Below are 21,169 nucleotides of genomic sequence, written 5' to 3' on the forward strand. Positions count from 1 at the left end.
TGCACCACACTAACATAGTTAGGACATTCGAATGCTATTGTGAGTGACAAAATGTCGTCACGGGCACCAGCTGGCTACAAATTAAGGCTCATTGATATCATGAGGAGAATGCAATAGAACTGTACATTTCGTGGCTGTGCAGGGTAATTTGAGAGCTGTTACATTTTGGTGGTGAGCATAGCACACATCACTCAACTCTTGAACACCTCCCTCCAGAAGGCAGAAATTAACAAAATAGAATCGGCTGCAGTATCTGCTGATGGAAACACCATCAAGCATACTTGTGACCAGTTGAAACTTGTCATGCACGTGGGAACATGACTACACTGAATGACCTCAGGAAGACCGCTGTGGAAAGTGTGACAGTACAGGCTCGAGAAGTGGAGTCTCAACCACCATGAGGACACTGTGCCGAAGGGATGGGCATGGTGTGGTGACACAGCATTGAATGTTACCAGTTAGCAAATTCTGACCTCATCGTTACACACATTATAACAGGGTAACACTTCTTCTCCTATAGCTATACTTCAAATATTAAATCTGTACCCACACAATTACAGATATTTACTGAAATCAAATCCTCACATCTACAGAATGTGTGAAACTTCTTTGGGGCAATTTATATCACCACTCTATTCGAATGGATCGAGATTCCTTTAAATTTGCTTTACTATTGAAGGGTGATCATAAATATCTGATTTATGATATTAAATTGAGAAAGGTCTCATAGTATCACTTATGTTAGTATGTATAAATATACTTGTAGTTTAGAGTTATATAATGAGGGTGCCTAGAAAAAATTCCACTTTAATTTTTTCACTGACTCTGCAAGGCATTTCTTTGTTACTTTTAGTAAGTATTAGTCATTATTCATCCAATTTCTGTCTCCCTTAACATATCTGCTAGCAGCAAGCAGTGCTTAGCTTATTCTGTCCGCAATTAGATGAATGTATTCCGATACGGATGGGGAGAGTGGAGGAAGCGAGCTCTGCCCACCAGCTGCCAGCACGGATTGCCGAGAGGTGAGGACAATGTGGGGAACAAGCCGCACTCACATTTTTGCTGTCTTGTAGCCACACTCGCACTCACCTACAGTTTACGCTCCAAAGGGCATTGACAGTACCATCCTTTAGCCACTGCCATACCAGCTAAAAGCTGCTATATATTACACATCAGCAAAAATAGATGGGTGTAATGAAAGCTTACAGGATTTGTGAAACTAAAATTGATAGTTTTGTGTCGAATGATGGTGCTTGTTGCTACTAATTCCTTATCAGTACTCGTAGACAAGTCAGTTTAAAAAAGAGAGAGAGATAATTAAAGAAAAAAAAAACAGTATTAAAACTTACATTGTGGCAATAAAAAGAGTATGATTAAAATTGTAAACATTTACTAACAAGTGTAAAGCTGAATTGCAAGTACATGGAGGTCACCCAGAATCATTCTTATTAAATTCTCTATCAGTGCATTAGTTGTTTCCACCAACATTTTCCAACTGTCTTGTTACTGCCTATCCAAGATGCAATATTAGTCGAAGTAGCCACAGACAGAGAGCAATCTTCTGTACAGAGTCGCACAACACAACACCCATTAGGACTTGACCAAGTAATTCGGACACAGGGGTAGGCAGTTTCAAAGCACCGTCAAACTAAAAAATTTAAATTTAAATTTGGCTCTTTGTACTGGGAGTTCCAGTGACTTCCCAAGATTATCTTTGCAAAATTTCCGAATTGTGCTCATAGTGCTGAAACTGTTCACAACATTCAATGACATTATCAATTACTTTCCTTGTTCTGCTCTGTAAAGTGCTACCCCTTGCCCTTCTACAAGCAGTATCTAGAATTGCCCATTGTGGGCTAGGAACAGCTTCCTCACTCGGGATATGTATTGTTACTACCCGAAACAGCCAACAATTGCTTCGCGGGGACCACAGCCATGTGTACCAGATCTTTGAAGTTGGCAGTAGCCGGACACAAAAATTAGCAGGTGGAAGTTGACCGAATTCAGAAATAGGGGGGCCCTCATTCATCTCTCTGTGAACAAACTATAATGGAATCCCCATGTCATAGTTAGTTACATGCACGTCTGGTATCTGTAGTGCAGCCTTGCAGGTTACCTGTCCTGTAATATGGATAATATATCTGGCTCATGCTGTGAGATTATTTGCACAATAAAACACAGTCCACTGCAGAGTGATATTTCAGTGTGGACTGATTATAGCTATTTTTATGATTGAAGTTAGTACTAAAAATCTTTGTTAAATATGGCTGTAAATTGCTCATTTCAGGTAGCATCCCGCCCGTGGATGGAGCGTTCTATGGCTTCGACTTTGTTTGGCCTGCCATCTGTGTCAATTGAAGATGCTCTTGAGCATTTCTTGAAGGCCGAAAGACTGACAAGAACACCATGGAAGGAGAATCGTCTCTTTATTGCTCGGTGTCATGATGCACTTGGAAACACTCCAGCAACAGTTGAGTGGTTGGAGAAGGCAGATGTTGTTGAAAGCGTCACATTGGGTGTAAGTGGGATGTGTATGAATTTTTTCGTAATAACACAAGTCAGAAGACTTTAACTCTTTATCTGTACAAAAAATGTTTTTGAGAGTTCTTAGTATGAGAATAATCCTCAAAATCAGATTTTAGACTCAATATATTTCTTGATTTCAACTTTTTTATTTAGCTTTGATAAAAGTGCTTGTATGTGCTACTATAATTTTTACTTTTAAACAAGGTCACAGAACTGTTTTCTAAATGCCAACAGTTTGTTTTAGCATGAAACACTTATAGATTTACTATCAGATAACTCAACTCATGCTATGTTATATTGTCGTGCAAACTTTATGTGACGTCATGATTTGGTATTGTTTTTTAAACTGGTTGAGTAGCATTAGATTCGGTGCTGCTCTCAATACTTATTGTACAAGCAGGAGAAGGTATTGAAAGAGGAAGCCCAATTACACATCATATTTTAGCACTGACAGAGTTCCTTCCGTTTTTGTTTCAGTGGAATTATGCAAAAATAGCAATTCCTTTTGTGCTTTTCACAGTTCTCTCTATCAAATCCTGTTGACAATTTTCCATGATTCATCTGGAAACAAAGATTTCGAACAATTATGCACAACACACAGGGAAAGGAAACCTTGACCTGGTTTCCCCAGTGTAGAAGCAGAGTACAGATTGCAGGCCCTCTTAATCGTTGTTATTGTTTGCAGCTTTCATGTTCAGTTTTGCTGTCAACAAATGTACTAATAGCTGTTTACGGATTTGGTGCATTTACGAAGCATATTAAATTGCGTATCATTTTATAGTCATTTTAAAATATATGTTAGCTGTTACCTGTGGCTGTGTCTACACATCACTAGTTTTGTTATGATGAGTGATGGCGAGCAAGTAAGCTAATGTATGTGCAATACAATCAGCTGCCCTCACTGCTTTGGTTTGAGTTTAATATTACACCATCCACACTGTTCAGTGTGCTTGATTGCACAAGTTTGGCAGTCAACAGTTGTGGTACTGTGAGGCAAGTCCATCCACCGTGGCAAGATAGTTCTACGTAGGATGGGAAAAATAGGTTTCTAATTGTCCTGAGGCCAAAATCCACATAGAAAGCAAAATGACTGGTTTTTAACTGCCCTACAGCCAAAAACTATATGAAAATCAAAAATGGCATTGGTTTTTAATTGTCCTGAGGTTAAAAACTGCATAAAAATCAAAAGACTTTGGTTTATAATTGTCGTGAGACTGGCCCAAAATGTGTTCGATATACTGTCCACCAGTTTCTGCCACTAGTTGAATTGATAAACAGCACACCCCACAACAGACAAAAGTGTCTCAGCGGTCACATTCAGAATGCGTTGCGCAATGCCAGTTCAGTTACTTTTGTAGTTGCAACACTGAACACAGCATTTTTCAGATAACGCCATGGCTGGAAGTCGTGGATTAAGATCGGGTAATCTGCACAGCGGGGCTGTAGAGAAATGACGGCTGGTAATTCTAGCATTTCTAAAATGTCTCTGCAGCAGCCACTTCACTGTCTATGCAGTGAGCAGAGGAGTGCCATATTGCTTAAAAATGGCCCTACCCACACATCCACACTGTTGAAGTGTTGGAATAACATTGGTGCACAGAAGTTTATCGTAATGTTTCCCATCTACATCTACATCTACATCCATACTCCGCAAGCCACCTGACGGTGTGTGGCGGAGGGTACCTTCAGTACCTCTATCGGTTCTCCCTTCTATTCCAGTCTCGTATTGTTCGTGGAAAGAAGGATTGTCGGTATGCCTCTGTGTGGGCTCTAATCTCTCTGATTTTATCCTCATGGTCTCTTCGCGAGATATACGTAGGAGGGAGCAATATACTGCTTGACTCTTCGGTGAAGGTATGTTCTCGAAACTTTGACAAAAGCCCGTACCGAGCTACTGAGCGTCTCTCCTGCAGAGTCTTCCACTGGAGTTTATCTATCATCTCCGTAACGCTTTCGCGATTACTAAATGATCCTGTAACGAAGCGCGCTGCTCTCCGTTGGATCTTCTCTATGACTTGTATCAACCCTATCTGGTACGGATCCCACACTGCTGAGCAGTATTCAAGCAGTGGGCGAACAAGGGTACTGTAACCTACTTCCTTTGTTTTCGGATTGCATTTCCTTAGGATTCTTCCAATGAATCTCAGTCTGGCATCTGCTTTACCGACAATCAACATTATATGATCATTCCATTTTAAATCACTCCTAATGCGTACTCCCAGATAATTTATGGTATTAACTGCTTCCAGTTGCTGACCTGCTATTTTGTAGCTAAATGATAAAGGATCTATCTTTCTGTGTATTCGCAGCACATTACACTTGTCTACATTGAGATTCAGTTGCCATTCCCTGCACCATGCGTCAATTCGCTGCAGATCCTCCTGCATTTCAGTACAATTTTCCATTGTTACAACCTCTCGATACACCACAGCATCATCTGCAAAAAGCCTCAGTGAACTTCCGATGTCATCCACCATGTCATTTATGTATATTGTGAATAGCAACGGTCCTATGACACTCCCCTGCGGCACACCTGAAATTACTCTTACTTCGGAAGACTTCTCTCCATTGAGAATAACATGCTGCGTCCTGTTATCTAGGAACTCCTCAATCCAATCACACAATTGGTCTGATAGTCCATATGTGATGGAACAGGTAACAGTACCCACAGGGCTCACCTCTTTGAAAAGATATGGCCCTACAATAAACAGTGCCATCAACCTACACCACATCATCAACTTTGCAGAAATGCTGGAAGGTCAGCACGCATTAATATCAGTAATGTGTGGATAGCAGTGCAGGATGTTTCATAGGATTTTATGCACCATGCTCGCAGGTAGTTCCCCGTGCAGTGTTTGTTCACCATGCTTGACCCCTCCTGCAATGGTGTGGCCACATTTTCAGCAGATGTTGGATTATCTGCTTTCCTCCCTGTGCCACATTGCACTCCAACAGAAACTGTCTTTTCGAATTTTGCAATAATTTTCTCCAAACCCGTAGCAGACATCGGACCAATACCTCTTTTTCATTCCCTTGAGTGTCCAGAACTTTTGCAGGGCTGCTGGTGTGCAGCCACTGTTCTTGTAAAAGAGCTTTACCAGCAGCACGCCATCCTTCATGGAAACATCATGCTGAGTATCTAGGAGACAAACTAAGGAACAGCTGTGTGCCATGTGTCCATTAGTATGCATATTCTGATGCTTATTACAGTGCCATGTATTGGTCAATTGGTCATGATATACACATTCTAAAGTACCCAATGTTCATTGTTAGTATAGGTACAGATATAGAATAGGTATTTGTACACATATTTTATCTGTATCTCTAGTGAATTTCGCCCTGCAGTTTTGTTTTTGTGTAGCTCAGTGTTTGATATCATATCTCCTGAACTGTGTGTCATCCAGTGATATAAATTAGCAGGTACGTTCAGTGGCATATGGCAATACTGTGTTCAAATGTGTCTTAAATACAGTTGAAAATCAAACGATGGAAAATCCAGGATGGAATGTAACAATACTGTGAAAAGGAAAGTTGCTACTCACCATATAGCAGAAATTCTGAGTTACAAATAGGCACAACAAAAAGGCTGCCACAAATATAACTCTCCCCTGCAGATCCGGGAGTTAGAATAGGCCCAAGGTATTCCTGTCTGTCATATGAGGCGACTAAATGGAGTTTCACGTTTCGGCCTTTATGTGACGGTCCCCTGTAGGGTTTGACCTCCATTCTACAAAATTTTCCCAAAGAGCGAGCCAATTGGGGAAGGGCGCCTTAAAAGTTGCTTCGTGTTCATCGTGCATTTAGATCTTTAGCCCACTTTCTCGTTGTCGTATTGCAGCCCTGCCCATTCTCCATCTCTGGGGTGAGGACACCTTACTGGGTGCGTTTTCCACCATGCACTATGCAGTGCCGATTTCTGCGTCAACGATGACCATGGACTTCTTTGCACCTGATGTTCAGCACAGTAGCCAGTCCATTCTGGTGGGGCCGCCATGTACCCTGTTGGTTGTAGCCCCCTGACCACACAGGGATCGCTCTGCTGGTGCCTGCGCTGTTAACTCCCCACATATGTCAAGGGGTAGATGTACATCCCCTTGGGGCATCGGAACTCCCAGCAATGGCCATCCTGCCAGGTGGCCTTTGCTGCAGCTGGGTTTTGCCCATGGGGAGGACTCCTGGTCGGAGTGGGTGGCATCAGGGTGGTGGCACGCGATGAAGCATAGTCCATCATCTCTTGCTGGTGGTGAAACCCCAGCAGTCTCTAAGCGATCACGAGCTCAATTCAATGCACAGAAGTATGACCCCAAATTGTTCCCCTCCCTGGCCACACCATGAGAGGAATGTCAGGCTAAGGATGGCAGCGGATCTTATTCGTCCCGATACCTTGTATGTTCGAGCTGATGGGGAATCTTTCATGACAATGAAGCCTCTGTTTTTTGTTGAGCATTTAGAAGACAAGTTCGGGGAGGTGGAGGGCTTTTCCAAAATGAGATCTGGGTCAGTCTTGTCCAAAACTGCATCCTCTGCCCAGTCACGGGAGTTACTCGCTTGTGACAAGTTGGGGGATATTTCTGTAACCATCACGCCCCATAAGAGCTTAAGTATGGTGGTCCAGGGTATCATATTTCACAGAGACCTTCTTTTGCAGTCCGACGATGAGCTGCGTGCCAATTGTAGAACGGCGAAGTGTACATTTTGTCTGGTGTGTCCACCAGGGTCTGAAGGATAATCTGGTCGCCACCAGTGCCTTCATCTTGGCCTTTGTGAGTGATACATTGCCCGAGAAGGTCAAGGTGATGGTCTACCAGTGTGATGAAAGCCCTATATCCCTTCCCCGATGCGGTGCTTTAATTGCTGGAAGTTCGGTCATATGTCTTCCTGCTTTACTTCCAGCGTCACATGCCGAGATTGCGGACGCCCATCACATCCCAATACTCCATGTGCCCCGCCTCCCATCTGTGTCAACTGTGAAGAGCACCATTCGCCTTGCTCGCCTGAGTGCAGGATTCTCCAGAAAGAAAGGAAAATCGTGGAGTACAAGACCCTGGACAGACTGACGTACACTGAGGCTAAGAGAAAATTTGAACGCCTGCATCCTGTGCGCATGACATCGTCTTACGCTGCTGCTACAACACTTCTGGCACCATCATTTCTGCCAACCCAGGTCACCTCTCAGAGCTGGAAGACTTCACCTGCCCCCTTAATGGTGGGGGCATTTCCCTCCCTGTTGCTCCTACACCACCTACTTCGGGAGCAACACACACACACACACACACACACACACACACCATCGGGGACATCCGTCCCCACTTCTAAGCTGGAGAAGCGTAAGCCTTCTTCGGCTCCTCTCTCTAGGAAGGGGTCCCTTAGGTTACTCCCTTCCCAGGTTTCTGTTAGTGGAAAAGATGACACCCGCCAGTGGCTGAAAAGCCCGAAAGCAGCTGGTCGTACGGCTTCACACTCATCCTCAGCCCTAGAGACTGAGCCAGTGAAGTCCTCCCATCCAGGGAAACCAAAGGAGCAGCGAGAGAAATCCAAAAAGAAAACCCCTACGACCAAGGAAATTGTGATGGCACCCACACCACTGCTACCTACAAGCTCTGCGGCTGAGTATGGGGTGGAGATTTTGGCGTCCGCTGAGGACCTAGATCTCGCCAGACCCTCGGACACAATGGATATAGACTGCTCAGGCAATAAATCGGTGGCAGCAGGTGACTCCGAGGTGTAAACTGCCTCATTGAATGTTCCATGCCTTCCCAGTCTCACGATGTCATCCTCCAGTGGAATTGCTGCGGTTTTTTCCACCGCCTGGCTGAGCTACGGCAACTGTTAAGCTTTACATCTGCCGTCTGCATTGCCCTCCAGGAAACCTGGTTCCCAGCAATGCGGACCCCTGCTCTCCGCAGCTGTAAGGGATATTACAGGAACTATAGCAACTATAATCGAGTGTCAGATGGAGTTTGCGTTTATGTCCTAAACTCGGTCTGTAGTGAACAAGTGCCCCTCTTAAAGCTGTGGCTGCCAGAATAAGGACAACACAGGAAATAACTGTCTGCGATGTATATCTTCCACCAGATGGTGCAGTACCCCTGAATGTATTAGCTGCACTGATTGATCAACTCCCTAACCTTTTCCTACTTCCGGGAGATTTTAATGCCCATAACCCCTTGTGGGGTGGTACCATGTTTACTGGCCGAGGTAGAGATGTCAAAGTACTTTACTGTTGCAATTCAACCTTTGCCTTTTAAATACTGGGGCTGCCACACATTTCAGTGTGGCTCATGATATTTACTCGGCCATTGATTTATCAATTTGCAGCCCAGGACTTCTCCCATCTATTCACTGGAGAGCACATGACGACCTACGTGGTAGTGACCACTTCCCTATCTTCCTGTCACTGCCCCAGCATTGGGCACATGGATGCCTGCCCAGATGGGCTTTGAACAAGGCAGACTGGGGAACCTCTGCTGTCACCGCTGAATCTCCCCCACACGGTAACATCGATGTGATAGTTGAGCAGGTGACTAGCACAATTGTTTCTGCAGCAGAAAACGCGATCCCTCGCTCTTTAGGGTGCCCGAGGCACAGGGCAGTCCTTTGGTGGTCGCCAAATTGCTGAAGCAATTAAAGAGTGGTGGCGAGCTTTACAGTGGCATAATAGGCCCACTTCCCTGGAGCACCTCATAGCTTTTAAACGGCTCTGTGCGCGTGTTTGCTACCTTATCAAACAATGGAAGGAGGAGTGTTAGGAGAGATACGTCTCCATTGGGTGCCACACGTCACCTTCCCAAATCTGGGCAAAGACCAAACATCTTTTCGGGTACCAGGCCTCCAACAGCCGTCTCCGGTGTTACCATAAATGGCGAGTTATGTACCGACACAAACGGGATTGCTGAGCACTTTGCTCATGCCTCTGCATAGGAGGATTATCCCCCAGCCTTTTGCACACTCAAATGGCTGCTGTAAGGGAATGTCCTCTCGTTCACTACACGCTGCAGTGAATCCTATAACGCCCCATTTACAGAGTGGGAGCTCCTCAGTGCCCTTGCACATTGCCCCGACACAGCTCCTGGGCCTGATCGCATCCACAGACAGATGATTAAACATCTCTCATCTGACTACAAGCGACATCTTCTCATCATTTTCAACCAGATCTGGTGTGATGGTGTCTTTCCATCACAGTGGCGGGAGAGCACCATTATTCCAGTGCTTGATGTGGATAGCTATCAGCCTCACCAACGTTCTTTGTAAGCTACTGGAACGTATGGTATGTCGGCGGTTCGGTTGGGTTTTGGAGACACGTGGCTTGCTGGCTCCATGTCAGGGCAGCTTCTGCCAGGGTCAATCTACCACTGATAATCTTGTGTCCATCAAGTCTGCCATCCAAACAGCCTTTTCCAGATGGCAACACCTAATTGCTGTCTTTTTTTACTTATGTAAAGCATACGACACGACTTGGCGACGTCATATCCTTGCCGCATTGTATGAGTGGGGTCTCCGGGGACCATTCCCAATTTTTATCCAAAACTTCCTGTCGCTCCGTACTTTCTGTATCCAAGTTGGTGACTCCCATGGTTCCATACATATCCAGGAGAATGGAGTCCCGCAGGGCTCTGTATTGAGTCTCTCTCTATTTTTAGTGGCCATTAACAGTCTAGCAGTGGCTGTCAGGCCCTCTGTCTCACATTCTCTGTATGCAGACGACTTCTGCATTTCGTACTGCTGCTCCACTACTGTTGTTGCTGAGCGGCGCCTCTAGGGAGCCATCCACAGGGCGCGTCATGGGCTCTAGCCCACGGCTTCCAATTTTCAGCCGCATTTTACTGCATGAACAGCAAAAATGTACTAAGCGAAAAACATTTTTCCTTTCGTCATTTGGTGGGGGTTGTCACAGAAAAGGTTTTGTAAATGTTTTGAATTATTGTAAAGTTTGTTGCAAGACTCTTTAAGTGCTCTCATTTTCAAGTACTGAATGATAAAGTCTTGGTATTCGTGGGTCATGGGCTACACTTCCTTTCACCCCATCCCTTTGATAGGTAGGTGCTTCTTACATTTATGGTGATCCTCTCCGGACAGTAAGTGATACATGTATCAAATGTGGTTGAAATCGGTTCGTTCAGAAGCTAAGCAGTCTCCCCTACCACCTGGTTGGTAGGGTCTTTACTGATTTTCTAGTATGTGCTGTCTGTCAGTAAACCATTCATTTTTCATGATAGTCATCACAAGACATTAAAACAGTGGCATTACCTTTATCAGCTGGAAGAACTACCATCTCGGAATCCTGGCGAAGCTTATGTAGTGCAGCCTTCTCTGCCACAGATATGTTACTGCTTCGTGGGTGAGCCTTCATAACTGCTCGACGAGTTTTTCTGCTGATTCCGCAGAAAGAGGATGAACAGCTTCTTCAACGACACTGATGAAAGTCGGTATTGGTAAAACCTTTGGTATGGGTGTAAAGTTCTAGTTCTTTACTTAACACCATCATCATAGTGTCGTCCAAATCTTTATCCGTCATATTAATAATGGAGCATCAAATGACAGATTCTTGCTACGAAGACGTCTCAAGCTGGCTAAACTTTGCGGTCTGTCTCGATGTGGCTACCTCACGGACCCAGTCTGACTTGGCCCATGTGATACCATCAACCTAATTCCATGAATTGTTGGGCAACTCCACAGATATCTTTAGATGCAGGCGATACAGTTGTTCCGAAACCAGGTCCAATTTTCGGCGGGTAAAATGGATCCCCTCCTTAACAGTAGCAGCAACAGCTTTCATTAAAATCTTATTTATGACAGTTGACTTCACAAAATGTACTAACCTGACAAACTTTGGAACTATGCCACAGTTACGGCATCCTCGGGTGTAAAAGGATGGAGCAAGTGCTGGAGCAATAGTCACTTTGGCTCACTCTGAAGATGGCTGGATGGTATCCAGATGAAATATTAGAAGAAGAAGCTGAATTTATGTGGCTGCAAGCCCGAAAATTTATGGAACAGTCTTTACGCCACAAAAACATGAAGATGCACACTAAGATTTTCATTGTTAGTGTGTTCGGCCACATCCGCCGGTATTGTAGGTTTGCAGTGTTTGGAAGAGTGGGAAAATATGTCAAGTCACTGCCTTCATAATAATTACGATCTGATTATAGTGACTTTAGTAGCAACCTTCCTTCTGCTCATTGTATTGTATTGCAGCAGCTTCAATTTAATTTCAGTCCTTTATATAATCTGCTTTTGAACATCTACATCTACATTTATACTCCGCAAGCCACCCAACGGTGTGTGGCGGAAGGCACTTTACATGCCACTGTCATTACCTCCCTTTTCTGTTCCAGTCGCGTATGGTTCGCGGGAAGAATGACTGACTGAAAGCCTCCGTGCACGCTCGAATCTCTCTAATTTTACATTCATGATCTCCTCGGGAGGTATAAGTTGGGGGAAGCAGTATATTCGATACCTCATCCAGAAACGCACCCTCTCGAAACCTGGCGAGCAAGCTACACCGCAATGCAGAGCACCTCTCTTGCAGAGTCTGCCACTAGAGTTTGCTAAACATCTCTGTAATGCTATCACGGTTACCACATAACCCTGTGACGAAATGCGCCGCTCTTCTTTGGATCTTCTCTATCTCTTCCATCAACCCGATCTGGTACGGATACACACTGATGAGCAATACTCAAGTATAGGTCAAACGAGTGTTTTGTAAGCCACCTCCTTTGTTGATGGACTACATTTTCTAAGGACTCTTCCCAATGAATCTCAACCTGGTACCCGCCTTACCAACAATTAATTTTATATGATCATTCCACTTCAAATCGTTCCGCACGCATACTCCCAGATATTTTACAGAAGTTAACTGCTACCAGTGTTTGTTCTGCTATAATGTAATCATACAATAAAGGATCCTTCTTTCTATGTATTCGCAATACATTACATTTGTCTATGTTAAGGGTCGGTTGCCACTCCCTGCACCAAGTGCCTATCCGCTGCAGATCTTCCTGCATTTCACTACAATTTTCTAATGCTGCAACTTCTCTGTATATTACAGCATCCTCCGCGAAAAGCCGCATGGAACTTCCGACACTATCTACTAGGTAATTTATATATATTGTGAAAAGTAATGGTCCCATAACACTCCCCTGTGACACGCCAGAGGTTACTTTAACGTCTGTAGACGTCTCTCCATTGATAACAACATGCTGTGTTCTGTTTGCTAAAAATTCTTCAATCCAGCCACACAGCTGGTCTGATATTCCGTAGGCTCTTACTTTGTTTATCAGGCGACAGTGCGGAACTGTATCGAACGCCTTCCGGAAGTCAAGGAAAATAGCATATACCTGGGAGCCTGTATCTAATATTTTCTGGGTCTCATGAACAAATAAAGCGAGTTGGGTCTCACACAATCGCTGTTTCTGGAATCCATGTTGATTCCTACAGAGTAGATTCTGGGTTCCCAAAAACGGCATGATACTCGAGCAAAAAACATGTTCTAAAATTCTGCAACAGATCGATGTCAGAGATATAGCATCTGCTCGATGACCCTTCTTGAAGACTGTGACTACCTGTGCTCTTTTCCAATCATTTGGAACCTTCCGCTCCTCTAGAGACTTCCGGTACACGGCAGTTAGAAGGGGGGCAAGTTCTTTCGCATACTCTGTGTAGAATCGAATTGGTATCCCGTCAGGTCCAGTGGACTTTCCTCTGTTGAGTGATTCCAGTTGGTTTTCTATTCCTTGGACACTTATTTCAATGTCAGCCATTTTTTCGTTTGTGCGAGGATTTAGAGAAGGAACTGCAGTGCGGTCTTCCTCTGCGAAACAGCTTTGGTAAAGGTGTTTAGTATTTCAGCTTTACGAGTGTCATCCTCGGTTTAAATGCCATCATCATCCTGGAGTGTCTGGATATGCTGTTTCGAGCCACTTACTGATTTAACGTAAGACCAGAACTTCCTAGGATTTTCTGTCAAGTCGGTACACAGAATTTTACTTTCGAATTAACTGAACGCTTCACACATAGCCCTCCTTACGCTAACTTTGACATCGTTTAGCTTCTGTTTGTCTGAGAGGTTTTGGCTGCATTTAAACTTGCAGTGAAGCTCTTTGCTTTCGCAGTAGTTTCCTAACTTTGTTGTTGAGCCATGGTGGGTTTTTCCCATCCCTCACAGTTTTACTCGGCACGTACCTGTCTAAAACGCATTTTACGATTGCCTTGAACTTTTTCTACAAACACTCAACATTGTCAGTGTCGGAACAGAAAGTTTCGTTTTGATCTGTTAGGTAGTCTGAAATCTGCCTTCTATTACTCTTGCTAAACAGATAAACCTTCCTCCCTTTTTTTATATTCCTATTAACTTCCATATTCAGAGATGCTGCAACAGCCTTATGATCACTGATTCCCTGTTCTGCACTTACAGAGTCGAAAAGTTTGGGTCTTTTTGTTATCAGTAGGTCCAAGATGTTATCTCCACGAGTTGGTTCTCTGTTTCATTGCTCGAGGTAATTTTCGGATAGTGCACTCAGTATAATGTCACTCGATGCTCTGCCCCTACCACCCGTCCTAAACATCTGAGTGAGTGTCCCAGTCTATATCTGGTAAATTGAAATCTCCACCTAAGACTATTAACATGCTGAGAAAATTTACGTGAAATGTATTCCAAATTTTCTCTCAGTTGTTCTGCCACTAATGCTGCTGAGTCGGGAGCTCTGTAAAAGGAGCCAATTATTAACCTAGCTCTGTTGCTGAGTGTAACCTCCACCCATAATAATTCACAGGAACTATCCACTTCTACTTCACTACAGGATGAACTACTACTAACAGCGACAAACACGCCACCACCGGTCGCATGCAATCTATCCTTTCTAAACACCGCCTGTGCCTTTGTAAAAATTTCGGCAGAATTTATCTCTGGCTTCAGCCAGCTTTCTGTACCTATAACGATTTCAGCTTCGGTGCTTTCTATCAGCGCTTGAAGTTCCGGTACTTTACCAATGCAGCTTCGACAGTTTACAATTACAATACCGATTGCTGCTTGGTCCCCGCATATCCTGACTTTGCCCCGCACCCTTTGAGGCTATTGCCCTTTCTGTACTTGCCCGAGGCCATCTAACCTAAAAAACCGCCCAGTCCACGCCACACAACCCCTGCTACCCATGCAGCAGCTTGCTGCGTGTAGTGGACTCCTGACCTATCCAGCAGAACCCGAAACCCCAACCACCCTCTGCCGCAAGTCGAGGAATCTGCAGCCCACACGGTCGCAGAACCGTCTCAGTCTCTGATTCAGACCCTCCACTCGGCTCTGTACCAAAGGTCCGCAGTCAGTCCTGTCGACGATGCTGCAGATGGTGAGCTCGGCCAACTCTCAAATGGGCCTTCACGAATCATTGTTACTTCCATGTGAAGTACCGTATTTACTCGAATCTAAGATGCACTAGAATCTAAGCCGCACCTGAAAAATGAGACTCGAAATCAAGGAAAAAAAATTATCCCGAATCTAAGCCGCACCTGAAATTTGAGACTCGAAATTCAAGAGGAGAGAAAAGTTTTAGGCCACAGCTCCAAATCGAAACTAAGTTTGTCCATTTTAATATGACACACAATTTAGGTTGAATGAATGACGCTACAGCTACGGTAGTTTGGTTCGAGTTGTAAGCTTAGCAGTTAAGCTTTACCAGGTAGCCATTGCTATGCGTCAGGCGCTTTGTCCGTATTTATACGGGTACCCTTCCTTTTTCACGTGGTTCGTCAGGTTTGAATCGATTGCTTATTTTTCTTTGATCTGATAAGTGCCGTTCTCTTTGTTATAGGTGTTTACGTCACTATAAGCTGAAACTGAATTACTGTACTGTGGCACGCATTGTTTGTCGCATTCTGATAATGAGTGTTTACGGCCTGTCACCGCTCGCGGCATGGCTTGCTTTTGTGCGCGCTACCGCTGCTACAATAAAAAAAAGAGAGGAATTGTCTCATTAGTGAAACAATGGCAAGAGACTGCTATTTGTTGTTACTTACACTGCTGCTTTCTTTGATAATAATCAACAAGAACCAAATAATATACTGCATGATGTTCTGAACGAGAGTTTAGCGAAAATTTTTCCCCATGTGAAAATCTCTGCAGACGCCTCTTTAGTACGTTACATTCTGCACAGAAATTAGAGTCATCTTAGATTTAAAAATCTAGTCAATTGCCGTGCTTCATTTCTGACTGTATCACTATTAGCCATAAGAATAATACGAATATAAACATGACATGATATGTATATTCTTCCGCGTTTGCTGTTGTTTCACTCTAGTTTCGTAGTTTATTAGGCAGACAGGATTTAAATGAGATAGCAGCAAACACGAAAGAATACATCGCAAAATGTTTATATTCGTATTATTCTTATGGTGAAGAGAATACTACATGTGATTCACAATTCATAAAAGTTCCTATTAGCGACCATCTCTTCTCACAGGTAGGAAAAAATTCAGAATGTAGAGTTGGCCATATTGACAAAAACCTCAAACAGTCTCGCCAGTCGGATTTTTGTAGTACATTGAAATGCTGCTACATTCGAAGACGAACAATACGGAATTTGTATTTATTTCGTTGGATAATGTATGAAAATGCAGTGGTCAAAACTCGGGGCGGAGAAAAAAGCTCGTCTTCCACCTTTTTTTAAAGTTATTTACTGACGCAGAGGTTTTGGCGCCAGTACTTATCTTTGTGCGTGCAAAGCAAGCCTGTGTAGCGCTATATATATTCGACGGCAGAAGTTAGTTGTGGCGGCACCTACCAACATTTTTCAGAACTTCCGCTTACTTTGCACTCGATTCTAAGCCACAGGCGGTTTTTTGGATTACAAAAACCGGAAAAAAAGTGCGGCTTAGATTCGAGTAAATACGGTACACGAATCCATACTAGATGCACAGTGTTACGTTGGTAAGACCTGATGTCGAACTCATTCGTCCTCAAGGTGCCCTGTAATGTGATGACAATTTCCACCCTCTTTCTCACCCAGGACGTCCCTGAGCAGAGTGACCTTCTTGTGGAAGCTGTAGATTTCGTGCCTATTGTTGCCCATGTATGGAGATTGCCAGCCTTAATGCATTAACCGTTGCGTTAAGGGTTTTATTTACTGTAATTTTACAATGCTCCTCAATAGTAAGTCTCACATTAGAAAATGAACATCTTTTAAATGTGGTTTCATCAAAAGACTTTTGCTTCTGTGTTTAATTTACACCATCGGCCAAGATTAGGATGAAGAGGGGAAACCTGTGCAATTCAGTTGAATATGTGATCACTGCCTTTGTGATTGGTGCTCTGGGCACTGTGGAGGGAGGAGTGAGCTAATTGCTCTAGAAAGAAATAAAATCAGTTGATATTTCAGATTTTTTTTAAATAGGCAAAATTTAAATTGTTTTGAGTAATTGATTTATTTGCGCTTGTTGTGTTTCCTACACTTTCCTGCATTTTACACTTTTCATGGTTAGCCCACTGAAAAGTGCAGGAAGGAGGACATTGCACTCTGAACACTGATATCTTGTGTCCTTTTTTCTTTTTAAAGCCAGTTGAGTATTAGCATATGTGTAGCAATATGAGGCTTTTATTTTCCTCCAGCTATGGGTGGAACAAATTGTGGAAAATAACAGATTGTCAGTCTTGTAGACTATTCAACAGAAGAAACCCCAATAGCTTTTTTATTTTATTCGACTCCATGCTTTTTGATGAGCTGTGTTATCAATTCTAATTGGAATTTTGCTAATGGTAGCTTTGACCCCATTTTAAATTTATTTACAGTATGAGAATTCACAATGGCAAAGTCTTTAGGGTGGACAAACGCTTTTTCTACCACAGCATTGTTCTGTGTAAACATTCAATTGAGCTTAAAAGTAGTATCGAACACACTGATTTCACAATTATTGTTTCTCCACTAATTCTGTTTGTTTTAGCAGTTGGTGCCATTGCATCATGATGAATAGCAGTCAGCATGTTCACAACTCTTAATTGAGCCATTTCACAACAATAATATGTTCACAATTTTGACTTCATTACTCTCCCTTTGCCTGTGGTTGTTCAAGAGCAGGCATTTATATCTATCACATTTTAACTGTTCCACACGCATTAGTTTCATTTTTGTGCAGTAAGTTAGCAGTATACCAGTTGATCGTGTATATATTGTGGCCTTTGTCAAGGAATGGCTGCATTAGTTACAAGACAACAGAGCTAGAAATTCCAAGTGTCTTCCAAATGTATCTAGGCTTGTTGCTCCACCTGTACTAATTATAAAATCTTAGTCTCTTCTGACATCTGCGATAAGAAAAATTTTACTCCAAATCTAGGTCTTTTTTTTTTTTCTCTTAATATACAGTTTGAAGGACAAAATATCTTTGTAAAGTTCTAAAGACTCATCTACGCAAAGATTTTCATACATAGGAAAATTCTCCCTGCAAACTTTTCTATTATCATTCTGCACCGTTTTATCCTACACGGTCTGATGATTGTTGATCATTATTGCAAGAGTATAGCAATACAAGTAATAGCTATTAGCGGTCTCTTGACAGTGTTTTGTTAAAAACTGAAGTTTGCAATAATTTATTGGTAGACCAGTAGTCATTCAGGCTTGGTTTTTTATTCCTAGAAATTAGTGTGGTTACTGCTAAAAACAAATTTCTGTGGAATTTGTCTGTTTCCATTTTTGTAGTGTAGATGGTGACACTGGATCTGTATGAAAAATGAAATAATGCACATTGTCATTCATGAAAATTTTCATAAATGCTGTAAGATATCTAAATACATGACATATAAACAACACAGATAATAATGTAATAATGTATACATACATCACATATGACAGATTTTTTTTAAAGACACAACATTACCCATTTTTGACCATGCTGTTACGAAATCTTTACGCTTCTTTTAACTGTGGACTGTGCTCGATATAATTTATCTGTATTTGTTCGGACAGAATCAGCAAAACTAATTATTGTCATTATCAGTCATTTAATTACCTCACCTTACTTTATTTAGTTAGGAAAAAATGTGCCAGTGTTTTCTCCACGAGGAGTGAGTTAGTTAAAGTAATGGCAGCACAGACAATGGGTTTGTATTTGGAAGGGTGTTGATACCAGTCTCCATATGGTCATCCAGATTTGGGTTTTATGTGCTTTTCCCTAAATTGCTTAAGGCAAATGCTGGCATGATTCCTTTGAAAAGGACACAACCATCTTCTTTCCACGTCCTTCCCCAGTGCACATTTCTGCTTGACCTCTAATGACCTCACTGTTAATGGTACATTAAACACAAATATTCCTTTTTTCTTGTGTTCGTCACTTGGTAAATCTTGTCTCCTCCTCTTTTACCACTAAGCAGTTTTCATAATTGACAGTGCCATGCGATGGTAGTTAGGAACAGATGTGTTACAGACACTTGCTCCAGACCAGGACTGCTAAACAGCTACTTAAATTTCACAAGTGATGTATTATATGAGAATGCATGATAAATGACAGGTACACTGTAGCTGTGTCCTTCTGTGTCTCATGTGAAGTGTGGGACTGGGGAAGGTTGGGGAGTACTCAGCATTCAGTTCGAACTCTGGGTTATTGTGTATTGTGAGCTCTGCTGTCACATTGGGTTGAACATTAGCCTCTAAGGGCAGGTCTGGTGCACAATTTTTAGCTTTGTCAAAAATGTTCATCACCGGATTTACTGTGCTAGAGAATAAGAGGGTGCCATCTCCTTAACATTTCAGTCAACAAATATTTACAGTAGAGTGTCGATTATCCGAAGTAATTGGGGGACATGGGTGTTCGGAAAACTGGTTTGTTTGGATAATCGAACTGTACATGTTTATTTGCCAAACAGAAGTACTGTACAGTAAATTTATTCATAAAAACAGGCATCTCTTTTAGTATTACAAAGTAACATACAACGGCAACTTCAGTAGGAATATATAGTATGTGGCACAGTTTATTAAACAAAATATAGACATATTACATACACATTTTGCATGAACAATACACACAGTATACAAAATTAACGTTTAAAAAAATCCTTTATTTTGGTCTGTCTAAGCAAGCCTACACACTTACGAGCAGCTAAGTCACATACTTTTTTCATTACAGATATCTGAAACTGGTCACGGTAAGATGGGAGAGTAACAGGTGCGAGCGAGTACACAGTTCGGTTAAGCGGTCGTTAGGTTGACTGACATTCGGATAATCGACGCTCTACTGTACCTTACATCACCCTCTCAATGATACATGTGGCTGTAGGCAGTCTCAGTAACACGGAGTTTACTAGAGGGAGAGATCTTACTATTGTAGAACATTGTTTCCGTAGCTGTAGCAGCAAATGTGTGTTTCTGTAGCATGTTCTGTAATATATGCTATTTATTTCTGTTGACAGGATGAAGATGCAGAGAAAGCACTACATGACCTTTCAATTAAATATGAGTCACATCTAAGGAATAGAAGGAAACGGGAGTAAGTTGTGCTTTGCTACATAGCAGATGAAAGCCCTGTGAAGCTCCTGTTATAATGCCTTACAGGAAAGGCATTCAGTTCATTCCATTTGTGTGTTATGGAAAAGGGCAGGAGGCAAAACCTACTTTATGGACAGTGGTGGTTGCCCTTCATCCGTATTAGTCTTAAAGTGACGTATTTCAAGAAGATATGTTAGTGATTTTGTCTCTGTGATATTTGTGTGGTGTCCAAATCTGTGATTGTGCATTGTACTATTTATGAAGAATGATCTGTTGCATGTTACAAAAATACGATTAACGTCAGAAGTTCACATTGCATAGAATCAGCAACCCACCCCCCTCTCTCTCTCTCTCTCTCTCTCTCTCTCTCTCTCTCGGAAGGTCGAGTCTATCCAGGATGTGTGCTTGGATAACGGAAGCTGTTAAGCCTGTCGCTCGAGTAAATAGGGAAATCGGGGTTCGAGTCCCGGTCTAGCAAAATTTTTCATTTTCTCCAATAAACTGTGCAGCTTCAGTTTCTCCATATTTTGTGTGTGTGCGTGTGCGCACTGATTCTATTTTGTTAATGATGCAGTTATATTATTCGATCTGTTAAAGTATCATTTGATATTTACTGTTTCTTTGGTGTTCAGTTTTGTGATTTTTATTGTTCTCTAACAAGAAAATATTACCTTCTGTCTTTAAAATTGAAAACCTGCATGAATAGCTCTACGTTTTTAATAACAACTATTTCCAAGAATTTAGTACCAAAATTATGCAAAGCGTAGTCATTCGAAGGAAAATGTGTACCTAACTACCTGAATCACCCCCAAATTTGGTGAAATTAGCACCTTTTTTATATGTGTGTGTAAATAATTAGCTGTATATCATGTTACTTGCCTGAAGTCAAAAATGATCACCAAAACAATAAATAAATAAATAAACAGTGTTCAGAGATAAAGTAAAAATGAAAGAAAATAAATTGTTTTTATTATTTCCTACCAAACCTGGCAGTGCTTTACATTTGGTAAATATGTATGGGAATTGGATATACATCCTAATCTCCTTCTAACTCCCCTCTCTCTGTCTGTCTTCTCCTCTCCCCTCCCTTTGTCAATCTCTTTCTCTGTCCCCTATCTGTGTCAGTCCCCCCCCCCCCCCCCCCTTTCTCTTCCCCTATTTGTGGAAACACTCTCGGTGTG

The 21,169-nt window shown here is 42.4% G+C and overlaps 1 protein-coding gene across 1 annotated transcript in view; it reads left to right on the top strand.

Annotated features, from left to right (window-relative positions):
* Positions 1 to 20,948, top strand: part of LOC126100626 (regulator of microtubule dynamics protein 3-like) — a 106,719-nt gene extending 85,771 nt beyond the window's left edge. Inside the window, exons 5-6 of the mRNA XM_049911253.1 lie at positions 2,288 to 2,518; positions 19,913 to 20,948. Of these exons, the coding sequence (XP_049767210.1) occupies positions 2,288 to 2,518; positions 19,913 to 19,993 (312 nt within the window). The 3' untranslated portion in view covers positions 19,994 to 20,948. The remainder of the gene's footprint in view (positions 1 to 2,287; positions 2,519 to 19,912) is intronic.
* The last annotated feature ends 221 nt before the right edge of the window (positions 20,949 to 21,169 follow it).

This window comes from Schistocerca cancellata, chromosome 9 (genome assembly GCF_023864275.1).
Source record: "Schistocerca cancellata isolate TAMUIC-IGC-003103 chromosome 9, iqSchCanc2.1, whole genome shotgun sequence".
Lineage (NCBI taxonomy): Eukaryota > Metazoa > Arthropoda > Insecta > Orthoptera > Acrididae > Schistocerca > Schistocerca cancellata.